This window comes from Schistocerca piceifrons, chromosome 1, assembly GCF_021461385.2.
Source record: "Schistocerca piceifrons isolate TAMUIC-IGC-003096 chromosome 1, iqSchPice1.1, whole genome shotgun sequence".
NCBI classification, from domain to species: Eukaryota; Metazoa; Arthropoda; class Insecta; order Orthoptera; family Acrididae; genus Schistocerca; species Schistocerca piceifrons.
The window spans coordinates 859,577,394-859,592,587 of record NC_060138.1 but is presented as its reverse complement, the minus strand read 5'-3'; the positions used below and the strand labels follow the sequence as shown (position 1 = coordinate 859,592,587).

General features: G+C 39.7%; 1 protein-coding gene across 3 annotated transcripts in view; it reads right to left on the bottom strand.

The window, feature by feature from the left end:
• Nucleotides 1–15,194, bottom strand: part of LOC124715831 (endoplasmic reticulum membrane-associated RNA degradation protein-like) — an 80,343-nt gene that overhangs the window by 43,677 nt on the left and 21,472 nt on the right. For 2 of the 3 annotated variants that reach the window (XM_047243125.1, XM_047243127.1), the window contains exon 2: nucleotides 4,549–4,808. In XM_047243125.1, coding sequence (XP_047099081.1) covers nucleotides 4,549–4,808 — 260 coding nt within the window. Of the gene's footprint in view, nucleotides 1–4,548; nucleotides 4,809–5,221; nucleotides 5,342–15,194 lie in introns of those variants that run through there. The other variant, XM_047243126.1, reaches the window with a different exon arrangement.

Below are 15,194 nucleotides of genomic sequence, written 5' to 3'. Positions count from 1 at the left end.
AAAAGCAACCTTGGATGGAAGCAAAACATTTACCTTATATTTAATTTTATTTGAAATATTGCTGAACTAAAGGAAATATTTACAGTGACAACAGAATTTGTTAGTGCATGGAGAAAATAATTTAATTATGGTAAGGTAGTATACACACCCAGGTTAGTAGTTTATCAGACAAAACTGTAGATTGTTATCAATTAACTGTAACTCTGCATGTGTGTGATTGCTCTTAAGTGAAACGAGTACTGTATTAACTGTTCATACTTCAGCATCAAATATAATTAAGCTAATATGTATAAGAAAATGCATAGACTTCGTGCAGTGTGGAACATGAAGTACCAGTACAGGTGACAAAATAACATGATTAGATATACAGATATAGTTTATAAAATTGCTTCACATAGAAATCCGCCACTGAGAACCATAAGAGTCAAAGGCACACATGCAAAGTTTTGAGAAAAATAAATGTTTGTGAGAATAAAATTTGTAACCAAACCAATCGTAAAATTGACACCCATAAGGCCAAAACATCCTATATTTCCTACGAAGAAATAACATACTCACTTTCTGTTATGAAAGTTAAAGTAATATTTAAGATTAAAACTGTTAAGGTTTAATCACAAAATTTTCAAATACAGGCTTATGACAATAATGTCTTTTTGACAGTTGTAGAGTTTGTAATTACTGTGAAACTAGAATCAGAACATAAAGAACAGTTACCAAAAGCACCACACACACACACAACTGAGGAGCAATTTTTCGAAAGTTGGTAATCGCCCAGTTGTTCAAAATTTAGATTTTTGGAGTTACAAACCAAGCTTGTTACCATGCATGATATGCTGAAACAGTTTTGTCAAAGGTCGACAATTGCTGTTGTTAAAGGGTGTTGAAAACTACGAGTTTTTACAAAACTCCATTTTTGCTCCTAGCTAGTTAAAGCAAAAGTCAATAGACACAAACTGTGCTTTGCTTCTGAGAGCTCTCAAGAGAGATTAACAATGTAGGACATTATTGTCAAGGATAATGTGAGAGAGTCTTCTGCGATCAAAAAGAAAGAAAGAACATAAACTGTAGGCAAACACTTGCTGTCAGAACTAGCAACAGAAATAAATTAGTGGTTTACACAACAACTTTAACTACTGATTATTGCTCAGTTCGAACCCACTTTGTCAGGGAGAAGGAATATCAAGAAAGAAGCAAAAAAGAGAAATACTGTTTTGATAAAGTACCAAACGAAAGCGTTGGTAGATTGATAGAAACAATAACAAACACAAACACACACACAAATTTCAAGCTTTCGCAACCCACGGTTGCTTCATCAGGAAAGAGGGAAGGAGAGGGAAAGACGAAAGGATGTGGGTTTTAAGAGAGAGGGTAAGGAGTCATTCCAATCCCGGGAGCGGAAAGATTTACCTTGGGGGGAAAAAGGGACACACACACACACACACACACACACACACACACACACACACACACCCATCCGCACAGAACAGATACAAGCAGGATCTGCTTGTGTCTGTATATGTGCGGATGGATAGAGTGTGTGTGTGTGTGTGTGTGTGTGTGTGTGTGTGTGTGTGTGTGTGTGTGGGCGCGTGCGCGCAAGAGAGTGTGTACCTGTCCTTTTTTCCCCCTAAAGTAAGTCTTTCCGCTCCCAGGATTGGAATGACTCCTCACCCTCTCCCTTGAAGCCCACATCCTTTTGTCTTTCCCTCTCCTTCCCTCTTTCCTGATGAAGCAACCGTGGGTTGCGAAAGCTTGAATTTTGTTTGTGTGTTTGTGATTGTTTGTGTCTCTATCAACATACTAACGCTTTTGTTTGGTAAGTTACATCATCTTTGTGCAAAAAACTTCTATGCAATAATGAAACAAGAAAAACCAACAGTGGTTATAGTACATTTTCATATTCAACAGAATCAGCAAACACCATAGATCTCTGTAGATGTGAAGTATTGTAATGTGTTAAAGACTGGTTTGGCTATACAATTTCTGCATAATGCTTCATTCCTTAGCACAGATACAGGAAAGAATTGCTTTTTATACTTGGCTTGAAACAGAAGGACCTAAAGGAATCAAATAAGCGGCCTCTACTCTACTGGATTTTCTCAGAAGCTTGGAGACATCCCAGTTAGAACATGGTCCAAATGAAATACATTTATTTTCTGACTCTAGTACTAATCAAAATAAAAATACAGTAATGATAAGCACACTAACTAATGATGTACTGGTACATTATTTTCCAATTCCTTGGTGTACCTAGAATTCTGAGAGAGTGTTTGGTAGAGTGGATAACGACTAACAGAATATATTCTTTCAACAGCTACTGTTGGAACAATATAGCATTGTCAAGATACTAAATAAAGATTGGGCAGCAAAGGATCTCAAGTCCAGAGCATCAAAAACCCTACGATCTAACGTGTCTTTCAAAATAACTTCTCTGAGTGATGGCTTCTTCAGGCATGAAATCTGGTAGTTTTGTGAAGTCTTTGCTGGCTGCTGTGGCCGAGTGGTTCTAGGCGCTTCAGTCCGGAACCACACTGCTGCTACGGTCACAGGTTCAAATCCTACCTCGGGCATGGATGTGTGTGATGTCCTTAGGTTAGTTAGGTTTAAGCATAGGTTTAAGCAGATCTAAGTCTACGGGACTGATGACCTCAGATGTTAAGTCCCATAGTACTTAGAGCCATTTGAACCATTTTTGCGAAGTCTGTGTGTTCCAAGGTTGATGTTTCCCTGCCACTAAAGTATCTGGGCACTAGATATTGCAAGGCAACTACAAATTCTGGCAAATGACGGTTTGAGGTCTCCACAACTCCAATGAAGGCTATGTCAATTAAAGCAACAGTTCATGTCCATCTGTTGATAACATAATTGCAACATTTTTGATATGTACACTGTTACAACAAACATCAATTTTTGGTTTGGCAGTGAAGTCGGCAACACATTTTGAAGGTTCTAAAATCTTCACTCTTCACTACCCATTTTACAGACTGGAATTATTAAACCATGGAACATAATATTAAGGTGAGGCATTTTTTCAAGAATTTCCAGCTTTTATGAAGAAATTAGTAGTGCCTGTGAGTGTTCCTAAGGCAATGAAAATTTGTGCTTTGGGCTCATATGGAAGCGAATACCAGGGAAATCCATGAGACAGCTTTCTGTGAATTTCATATAGATAGTGTTGGCCTACACCACAAATACAGCCGGTTCACTGTAAGATCACCATGTGACAGAACATGCCTGCTATAATCTCCAAATTGACGAAGGTGTTCTTTAGGGTCGAAGCATATCTAATGTTGAGGACATTTATTTACTGTTAACATAAACCTGAATCTATTGATCATTAGAGATGCTCCAAGCAAAATTATGGAATGGGCAGGGAAATACTTGAAACTGTGGAGATATGAAGATCATCGTTTCCAGGATAGATCACATTCATAATCAAATCTGGATGATGGCTTAACAAAGAATGACTAGGACAGAGATGGAGGATATCAATACAAGGGGTCAATGTGAAGGATTTAACTACGAAAGAACAACAAGACCATTCACAGGGGCACCAAAAATGAAGCAAATGGAGGAGCATTTGAAAATTAGGAAAGTATTTAAATATGTGAAAGTTTCTACTAAGACATAACTTGAAACCAGCAGTACAAAATAAGTTGAAACAAACTGGTAATCTTTGACATGTAAAAGCTTTGACAAAATGTGAGAAAATTTACGTTACAAAGAAGAAAAACTAACTCTATAAAGGTGCTAATGATTAATGATGAGAACATAGACGTGTTGAGTGACAGCAGCAGCACATTATCACTCACTTATCAATAGATAGTGGATACAGCAAGGTTGCCATCCTTCCCCATATACGATGTAAGACTGGTAACTTGTAAATGCTACTGGTAAGAAAACTAATCCAAGGACGAAGTGTTTACTGAGATTCAGGGTGCAGCAGGAGGGATATAAATGAAGTGTCCTCTTGGGCCCTCATTTTTCTGATATATTTATGCTTGGTTGGTGACTTGTGAACACTAGCAGAGTGAAGATTGATGGCGAAGAGCATAGTTTGAGGAAAATGTAATGAAGAAAGGAAGAAAATTGCATTTAGGAGACAGGATGTGCAGTGTAGAGACTATATTGAATATGCATATCTAAAAGTGATCGTTACAAATGAAAATGATACAGCAACCAGAGATAGTTTGATGGCATTAAAAGTGAAGGAACCTGAAGGATGCCTTCACAAAAATTGACAGCTGAAAGAGAAATGGGTGGAAACAACAGAGTTAACTGCAAGCATCAGGGATACTCATTCTACCTCCATCAATGTACTCAATGTATTCCTATAATAGCTTCTGAAAGAACAAGATCTATATCTATTTATCATCTAACATCCACCTATAAAGATCATCTTTTATCTGCCAATTTTAAAACTAATTCTGTCAGTGAAATTGCTATATGAACACTTGGCAATGAATATTTGGACTGTACTGAACATGAAACATCAGACTCAAACTAAATAGTTACAGTAGTTAGCAAGGAAAACTTATCTGCCATTACATTTCCCAATGAACGTTCCAAAACAGATGTTACAAATAATATGGCTTCCACTGTGCTTGTATCATTATAACTTTGGAAATCTTCATACAATTCTTTAAGGTCTTTTTCTTTTCCTGTCCATCTGCAGAAACCCCAGAAATACTCCATGGTCTCTGAGTCCACATTTGCTAAAATACTATGAGCTTCATGAAATATAGGCCACATTCTTTTAGCAACTTCAGGGAACCAATTTACTGGTTGGCTGAGAATGTGAACATTATCTGCAAAAATAATAAAATAAGGAAACTAAGATTAAAAGTTGTTGTTCCATTACAGCTAATTCTTTCCATTACAACAATCTACAACACAAATATCTTGTTACATATTACAAAATTATGAAGCACATTAAACACTTACAAATGGAAAGGATATTTTTTTTCCGTGGTACCCAATTACCACATAACAATGCCACTGGTATATCGTACAAAGTACACTTTAAGGAAAATAAATAACAATTTTGCACTGTAGACATTTTCTTCTATGCCTTGTAAAACGATCTGAACTGTGATTATAAACAATGGCAGGAGTAAAAGTAACAATTCACCATATGATAGAGGAGTTAAGTTGTACGTTTAACAACAAAAAATATATTATAATTTGTAATTAAGAAAATACCAATTTAACCATACTTTACCCTCCAAAGACTTATGTACCAATTCGACACTTTAGATGGCCCTTTTACAGAGGATGCTGGGAATGAAAGCTCACAACTACCTCATAGAGCACTGGCTGCTGAGACAGGCACTGCTTACTTCTCACAAGGCAGCCAGCTTACAGAATATAAGAGAAACAAATGTGTTATGGGTTAATGCATAACTGTAATGTTTGGGTAATCAAAAATTGATTCTTACTTCTAAGAAATAACTATTGCTTATGAAAACTATAAAGAGGTAAGGGGTAGAAGTAAAAACTTGTGAAACTATAATCGTTTCCACTGCTCTCACCTGTGGCCGTCTGACTCTTCCAATTTAATGGTGCTGCCAGACATTGTGTTAATGATAATGATGTCCACAGCAATTTGCATCATACTGTCATACTTTTGATAACTTCCTCCACCTCCTGCAGGTTTGGCAGTAGGCTTTCCGGCACACACTGGTAATTAACTGATAGAAGTGTCCGTGAGGTTTCGCAGATTTGTGGCGGACATATCCCGTTATGTGTTGCTCTCTGAACTTTTTTTTATTATGTCCATGCAAACACTATTGTGTTCATATCACAGTTATAAGGTGCTAGTTGAATGCTTTTATGACCTTTGCTTGTAGCACGTGGTTGACTACATATGACTTTGCAGTGATCTTGTTTTGAAGAACTATAAATCATACAGGTCCTCTTCCAGCATGTTGTCACATTGTATATCTCTAATGCAATCATCTGATCACCGTTGCCTTGGGGTTTTATTAATTTGGTGATACTTTTACTTGCCTATAATGGTATGGACCATTATCCACCACAACAACAAATTGTGGCAGTAGGTTTGGAAGTACTTTTTTCTCAATCCATTTCTCAAAAGTCACAGAATCCATCTGCCAATAATAGTTTCCATGTGAGGATTTGGTCCAAAACTGGAGCTGTTATTCCTCTAAAAACCCATTTTTTGAACCAGTGCTTCCCATAAACAGCCTTGGGGGTAGTTCCCCACACTGTGATTCCCAGCAATCCATCACTCTACCAATATTTGCCAGAGAGCAAGTTATTATCTATCCAGGTCTTGTCTAGATAGAAAATTTTGGTTGCAGAGCTTCTCCGGTGTCTCCAATTTGCACTAAGAAACACTATGTCTGCAACTTCGATAAACAAATGTCTTTGATACTTTTCTTAAGCAGGTAGCACTCAATTTCCAGTTAATCTTATTCTTCGTGCTGGCAGTAATTTACTGACAGTTGGTAAAATTTTCATAAGGGTATAAAATTTCTCAACTGAAAAGTACCTGTTTTAAACCATTAATTACTGTTTCAACTTTGCAATTTCTTTGCCTAAAAGGACCACAAGAAAAAGAATTCTTAGAAAGTTGGACTGCATTCTATGTTGAATACAATGAAGAGAGGTAGTGTAACATCACACTTGTAGTACATACAGTGTACAACTATGCTTTCATAGAAGGTGGTTTGACAGTAATAGTGCATTTTACATCTACAATATGTGCATTGTAACTCTGCCCTGTGACAGAGAATTTGAGAGTGAAGCGAGTGCTGGGATGGGTGCAATGCCTGATACATTCACTCCCAAAAGTCAACACATGAAACACGAAGTTGTTGTGCAGCTAATAGACACTTAATATAACTCAGAAACAATCAGTTTTTGACAATATAATGTAACTGATTAGATACAAAATCTACTCACCAAGTGGCAGCAGAAAATGCACATAAAAGAAGATTATAACTATGCAGGCTTTCAGAGCCAGTGGCTGCCTCTTCTGGTAGAAGGGTTAAAGAGGATGGAAGAGGGGCGAAGGGAAACGACTGCAGAGATGTGGAAAAGGGTTAGAGTTTGGAAAAGTCACCGAGAACCATGGGTCATGGGAGACTTACTGGATGGGATGACAAGGAAAGACACTGTTGGGACTGCACTGGATGAGATTTGAAAATCTGAGAGCTAAGATACTTTGAAGAACTGCCTGACATGATAAATCTGTATTTGCTATGTTAATTCCAAATTGTTCTGCACATCTTTCACTATACGCAACACAATGAAAAATACAAAAATGAAGTTAAACTTAAGAGAGAAATTTGTAATAGATAAACAAAAGTATTAATTTGATTGATGGGTTATGTTAACTTCATAATATTCAATTTACTGTGTTCACCTGAGGTTCAAATTTAGTCATCTCAGAAAATTATTTTTGTGCTTCAAACACATTATGCTGCACACAAGTGTATCTGAAAATTACCTCTTCTTGCCAAGAGTAGAAGGTTATTCACCAGGATGAAACCTTGTAAAATTCTTCACCCTTTTCTGGCTGCACTTGCTTTGCATCTTATACATGGCTACTCTTTTACAAGACTTATCGAGCAGATGTAGCAGTGCTTTCTGCCTCTTTCCTCTGCTGCAGCACTCAATGACATTTAACATCATTTTTCTTGCACCATTACAAACATAGTTCCACTTTTTTCGCAAAGAAATCATCAAAGCAAATGGAGTTAGTGGTGAGCGATTGGAAGAACTAGGTACAACCTCTTTACACATTTTTGTAAATAGTATTAATAATCACTATACCCTACACCACACATGAATCAACACTATATTCATGATGGCTTCTTGTTGCTTAACACTGTAGCTAAGGTTGGCAACAAGTGTAAACATTGTGAGTGGCCTGAAGTGAGATGACTTTCACTAATCAGAAAACGGCTATCTTAAAATGTGTGATTAGTATGAAATATACTGTTAATAGAGTTACAAACAAGGAGTATGGGACAAATCAAGCATTTACACTACAATGTAAGTCTTACGCTCAAAAGACAACAAAAAGAAAGGCATAAAGAAGGAAGGAAGAGAAGGATTTAATGCCCTGTTGACAACAAGGTCATTAGAGAAGAAGCAGAAGCTTGAACTGTTCAAGGATGGGAAAGGAAATTGACAATGCTCTTTCAAAGGAACTGTCCTGGCACACGTGCGCACTGGTGTGTGTGTGTGTGTGTGTGTGTGTGTGTGTGTGTGTGTGTGTTCGTTCGTTTTTGTTTGGAGCTTATGGGTGTTCAGCAGCGAGGCTATCAGTGCCCTTACATATATTAAAAGAAACAAATGCGGATAAAATTATGAAAATGTTGTCACACACATTTAGGCAATGGAGAAAGAGTAAAAGGTGCTATATAGGAAACTAAAACACGTGTAAAGCGACAGAGGAGTTAAAATAAACAGGGAAATGTCACTGGCTGTCCTCTTACAAAAAACATGGTTGAGCAAATCACCCTGTTAACACATTAAAACCATCTTCCTACAATCTTGGGAAAAATGTTGGACGATTCACAAAACTTTAAAACTCTAACCTCATTCATTTGAACATTATCTAAAATAGAGGTCAGATTCCTCAGCACATCCGCTGCAGCCTGCTTGTTGGATAATAAAACACAGTCTCATAAAATGTGGTGCACAGTTATCTGCAGATTACAAGCACCACATACTGATGGGTCCTCTCGCTGGAGCAACAAGTTTTAAATTACAGGGCTGTGGTCAAGTGAAGATGAGTAAGGAGGACCTTGTCCTGTCAATGTGGCTGGTAGGAGATACGCTGTGGCCGCGTTGTAGGCTTCACTAGATGGAGCTTGTTGTCTGTCACTTCCAGCCATTCAACCTCCCACTGACGCACGACTCTAGATCTCAACAGTGCGGCTATAGCATGCAGGGGTATGGCACACTGAAATAACTGAAGATCACGACATGCCTCCTTGGCTGCTAGATCCACCCCGTTGTTCCCCGCAATATCCATGTGCCCTGGTACCCAGCAGAAAGACACTTCCTTCCCCAGCTGTTGTAGTTGCAGGGGGGCATCCTGGATATTCTGGACTACTTTATCTGCTGAGTACAAACATTGTAGAGAGTGAAGGGTACACGTAGAATCGGAACAGACAAGAAATTCAGTGCTCGAAGAACATCTTGTATGCTCAAGTGCCTGCAAGACTGCATATAGTTCTGTGTTGGAGACAGTAAAGTCTTGAGACAATTGGACCATGAGGACACAATCTGGGAAAACAACATAGCAACCAACAGAGTCACCCTGTTTAGACCAACCCGTAAAGATGGCTATGTATTTGTGGTGCTCATTTAAAGTGTCGGAAAATATCACATTAAAAACAGATGCAGGACTGCAATCTCCCCAGTATTGCACCAAAGCTAAAATTACACTGGGTCTCTGCATAACCACGGTTGTTGTTGTTGTGGTCTTCACTCCAGAGACTGGTTGATGCAGCTCTCCATGTTACTCTATCCTGTGCAAGCTTCTTCATTTCTGAGGAACTACTGCAACCTACATCCTTCTGAATCTGCTTAGTGTATTCATCTCTTGGTCTACCTCTACTATTTTTACCCTCCACCATACCCTCCAGTACTAAAATGGTGATCCCTTGATGACTCAGAACATGTCCTACCAACCGATCCCTTCTTCTAGTCAAGTTGTGCCACAATTTCCTCTTCTCCCCAATTCTATTCAGTACCTCATCATTACCTACATGATCTATCCACTAATCCTCAGCATTCTTCTGTAGCACCACATTTCAAAAGCTTCTCTTCTCCTCTTGTATAAACTATTTATCGTCCATGTTTCACTTCCATACATGGCTACACTCCATACTAATACTTTTAGAAAAGACTTAAATATATACTGGATGTTAACAAATTTCTCTTCCTCAGAAACGCTTTCCCTGCCATTGCCAGTCTACATTTTATACCCTCTCTGCTTTGATGATCATCCGTTATTTTGCTCCCCAAATAGCAAAACTCATCCACTACTTTAAGTGTCTCATTTCCTAATCTAATCACCTGACTTCATTTGACTACATTCCATTACCCTCATTTTGCTTTTGTTGATGTTCATCTTATATTCTCCTTTCAAGATGCTGTCCATTCCGTTCAGCTGCTCTTCCAGGTCCTTTGCTGTCTCTGACAGAATTACAATGTCATCAGCAAACCTCAAAGTTTTTATTTCTTCTCCATGAATTTTAATTCCTGCTCCAAATTTTTTTCCTTTACTGCTTGCTCAATGTATAGATTGCATAACATCGGGGACAGGCTACAACCCTGTCTCACTCCCTTCTCAACCACTGCTTCTCTTTCATGTCCATCGACTCTTATAACTGTCATCTGGCTTCAGTATAAATTATAAACAGCCTTCCACTCCCTGTATTTGGCTCCTGCCGCCTTCAGAGTTTGAAAGAGAATATTCCAGTTAACACTGTCAAAAGCTTTCTCTAAGTCTACAAATGCTAGAAATGTAGGTTTGCCTTTCCTTAATCTATCTTATAAGATAAGCTGTAGGGTCAGTACTGCCTCGCATGTTCCAACATTTCTATGGAATCTAAACTGATCTTCCCTGAGTTCGGCTTCTACCAGTTTTTCCATTCGTCTGTAAAGAATTCTTGTTATTATTTTGCAGCCATGACTTATTAAACTGATGGTTCGGTAATTTTCACATTTGTCAACACCTGCTTTCTTTGGGATTGGAATTATTATATTCTTTTGAAGTCTGACGGTATTTCGCCTGTCTCATACATCTTGCTCACCAGTTGGTAAAGTTTTGTCACGACTGGCTCTCCCAAGGCTATCAGTAGCTCAAATGGAAAGTTGTCTACTCCCAGGGCCTTGTTTCAACTTACTGTCTTTCAGTGCTCTGTCAAACTCTTCACAGAATATCATATCTCCCATTTCATCTTCATCTACATCCTCTTCCATTTCCATAATATTATCCTCAAGTACATCGTTCTTGTATAGACCCTCTATTTACTCCTTCCACCTGTCTGTTTTCCCTTCTTTGCTTAGAACTGGTTTTCCATCTGAGTTCTTGATATTAATACAGGTGGTTTTCTTTTCTCCAAAGGTCTCTCTAATTTTCCTGTAGGCGGTATCTATCTTACCCCTAATGAGATAAGACTCTACATCCTTACATTTGTCCTTTAGCCATCCTTGCTTAGCCATTTAGCACTTCCTGTCAATCTCTTTTTTGAGACAATTGTATTCCTTTTTGCCTGCTTCATTTACTGCATTTTTATATTTTCTCCTTTCATAAATTAAATTCTATATCTCTTCTGTTACCTAAGGATTTCTACTAGCCCTCATCTTTTTACCTATTTGATCCTCTAAGGTAGTGGGCGATTAAAACCCTGGGTGCTCTACACAAAGATTAGGATTGTACATACTTCACACCAAGTGGCTCCAGTACGCACTGCATGCTGATCCCAAATGGACGATTGGAGAAAAGGAGTTCTACAGGCCAATGATCAACAGTATAATATGCGGATGAAGTCAGAGTTGCGAGGAACATACATATCTCATGCACCATGAGGAGTGCCACAAGATGAGTGACAGTCCCGCAGCCTAAGCAAAGAGACTGGATATGGGGTTGGTCCTATAAGCACCTGTGGCAAGCCAAATACCCTCATGGTGGATAGTGTCAATAAGCTCAAGGTAAAAAGGCTTTGCTGACCTGTACACTGCATGTCCATAGTCTAGCTGTGAACGCGCAAAACACCTAAAAAACTGGAGCAGACATGCCCTGTCTGCTCCCCAAGACCTGTGACTAAGGCACTTTATGACATTCAGTGCCTTCTGGGCTTTGGCTTCTAGGTCCCTCAGGTGTGGTAACCATGATAATTTTGAGCAAAAAACTAGGGCTAGAAACCTCACTGAGTCTTTAAAATGTAGAATGGTATTCCTCAAATGCAAGTAACATAAATTAAAAATACTACAAGAATGATTAAAATGAAAATACTCTCTCTCTCTCTCTCATCTGCAGAAAACTGAAAACCCATCTTTGCAGCCCAATCCTCTAACTTCCATACTGTACGTTGCAACTGATGGGCTGCTGTAGCAACACTAGAGGAGGAACAGAAAACAGGAAAATCATCCACAAGTAAGGAGCAGTGTGCAGGACTCCTTACCATAGACGTGATACTGTTTATGACAACAGCGAAGAGGGCAACACTTAAAACGCTGCTCTAGGAACACAATTCTCCTGCTCAAAACTTTCTGCCAGCATATCACCAACGTGAGACTGAAAAAAGCACTTAGACAGAGGGACTGTATGAAAATGCGGAGGTGGCTACAAAAGCCCCGTTGATGGAGTTTTACAAGAATATTGTGTCTCGAAGTAGTGTCATTGCCTTATTTATACTGAAGAATACATTGAGACAGTGATGTTTATGAAAGCCTGCTGAACAGCCGCCTCTAGTAGGATCAGGTTGTCATCAGTGGACCAAAATCTCTGGAATCCACACTGACAGCAGCTAAGGAGCTGCCTGGTCTCTAACAACCAGACCAGGCAACTGTTATCAATGCGCTCCATGGTCTTTCCTACATAGCTTGTTAAGGCGACACTCCAGTAACTACTGGAACATATGATCCTTTCCTGGTTTGAGGAGAGGTATTAGAATTGCCTCTCTTCCGAGTTGGGAAACTGGCCTATCTGCCATATAAGATTAAAACATTCAAGGAGGATTTCCTTTGATGCTGCTGGCAAATTTCAAAGCATGAAGTATCTATTTTGGTCATGACTGGGTGCAGTACCATGGGCCTCAGACAGCAGCAATTCCAGCTCCCACATGGAGAAAGGGTGGTTGTAAGACTTCAGAATGGTGGGATTTGAAATCCAATTTGCCTTTCTCTGCAGCCACATGGTATTAGCGAAACACTGGATCCTGGCTGGGAGTGGCTATAGTTGATGCAAAATGCTCGGTCATTGTCGGAGTGATGTCTCTGGGCACTGTTTGGAAACACCCATTTCAGCACTGCTGCTATCTTTAAACGACTGTGTTTACCGCAAATCCTCCAGATGACTTCCCATATGTCAGTAGAACCAGTGGAACAGTTGACAGAGAGTCCATGAACGCTTGCCATGAGCTTTAACTCATCTCCTTAATTACGTGTCAAGCCTTTGCTTTTACAACTCAAGAAGCTGTCAGGTTTCCTGCTATTGGATGGCATTTAAACTATCGTAGAGCTACACACCTGTCCCAGATTGTTGAACAGCACCCCTCACAGCCCACCAATTTACAAGTCGCCTCCTAAGGTGTCACGAGGACTTTGGGATCGATAGGTCAGCAGCGAGATGGATCATTTTTGTCATGTGGATCACCTATTCCTGTATGCTGTCGCTGTGTTCAAACACAGCCATCTAGCTGAACATCATCCAGTTAGCACAGCTGATCATCTATTTCAGTGGCTTCTGTTCAACTGATTCTCCATCAAGTAGGTGGATCCACAGTGGGAAATGATCACTGGAATGAAGGTCATCAGATGCTTCCCACTGTGCTAAGTCTCCACGTGTTGGAGAACAGAAAGAGAGGTTGACGGTTGAGGATGACCTAGTGGCAGGCCAGAGATGAGTGGGACTGTCACTGTTGAGCAGGCATTGAAATCACCCATTAGGAGAATCAGGCATGGGAGTTGGTCAATAAGGCCTACGAGAGTCTCAGAGTCTATAGCACCCTGTGGACACAAGTACAGGGGTTACTTTCGGCCAAACAAGAAGCAAAACAAGCTAAGGCTAAAGGAAAAGAAATAATAATGAAATAAACTTATAAGTATTTAAATTTAATTAAATGTAATATATTAATATAAATTATTTGCAGACAGTGATCTTCTGACCCACACGAACTGGTACAGCTACTGCTTGTAGGGCAGTAACCAAGGAGACAGCAGAGGAGCGGTGTGTGTTACTGACAATCACAGCAATCCCTCCTTTGGCTCTTTCCCCGGTCAGGTCATCCTTCAGTGGAGGGTACAGCCCTATGGCACAAGGGCATCAATAGCTTTTAAATGTGTTTCCTGCAAACACAAGCACAAGGTTATGCCTGTGCCAGGATTGCAGTTCCTTCACACGAGTTCTGATCCCATTCATGTTCCACTGTATTACAGGAGCCATTTAGCACAGGAGTTGTACTTTCACCCCATCTTTCTGCTGGGGCCTTGGGGCAAGATGGTTGCCCTGGGCAGACTTTGCAGTGCATTGGCTCTGAAGAAGAAGAAGCAGCAGAGCCATCAAGTTGAATGACATTGACATGATATGATGATTTACAAGTTGTTTTTTGCCTATGGTGGAATCTTCCCATTAGCTTTTTTAGTCTAGGAGGGCTTTGTAGGAGTTACTGCAGCAGTAGTGGAGGCAGTGCCACATTTATTACTGGGCTCTGTCTTTAGAGGTACTGGGAGGTTCGTAGTGGTGCCATCTGTTGCTTTATCTGACATTCTCGGGAGGGCTATGGGCTCTGAAACAACTACAGCCTGAGACGCGCACTGACAAACGCAAGTACTAATGCTGACACTAGCAACCACTGTTTGCGTAGAAGCATTGGCTGTTGAAAGAGTGTTTTTAAGGACAGAAGCAAGTGATGTAGTTAATGTGAGAGGCTGCATGGCCTTATACATCTTCTTGGCCTCACCATATGGGATGTGTTTCAATCTCTTAATCTCCTGTATCTTCCTTTCTTCAAGGAAGACACTGCAATCCCTACTCCAGACAAGGTGATCCCCAGAGCAATTTACACGCTTTGGAGGGGAGGAGCAACCAACTCTGTCATGGACAGCCTTACCACATTTGCCACAAGTGGTGTGCCCAAAGCGCTAGCATTGAAAACAGTGCATTGGGTTGGAACATATGGCTGTACACTCAGATGAAGGAAACCTGCCTTGATATTCTCTGGGAGTTTCATACTATTGAAGGTGAGGAATGAAGTAATCATATTTTATTAGATCTCCATCCACCCTTTTCAATATATTTTGCACATCAATGATCCATTCCTGAGCCCATTCATCCTTCAGTTTTTTCACTTTCATAACAAACACTAACTCTCTCACCAATTCATCTACTAATTACAGACTCAAAACTGACATAACATTACTGAGTGGTGACATTCATATCTGAACTTAATCTAACAACTGGGACAAAAGGAAGCGAGTGCTCA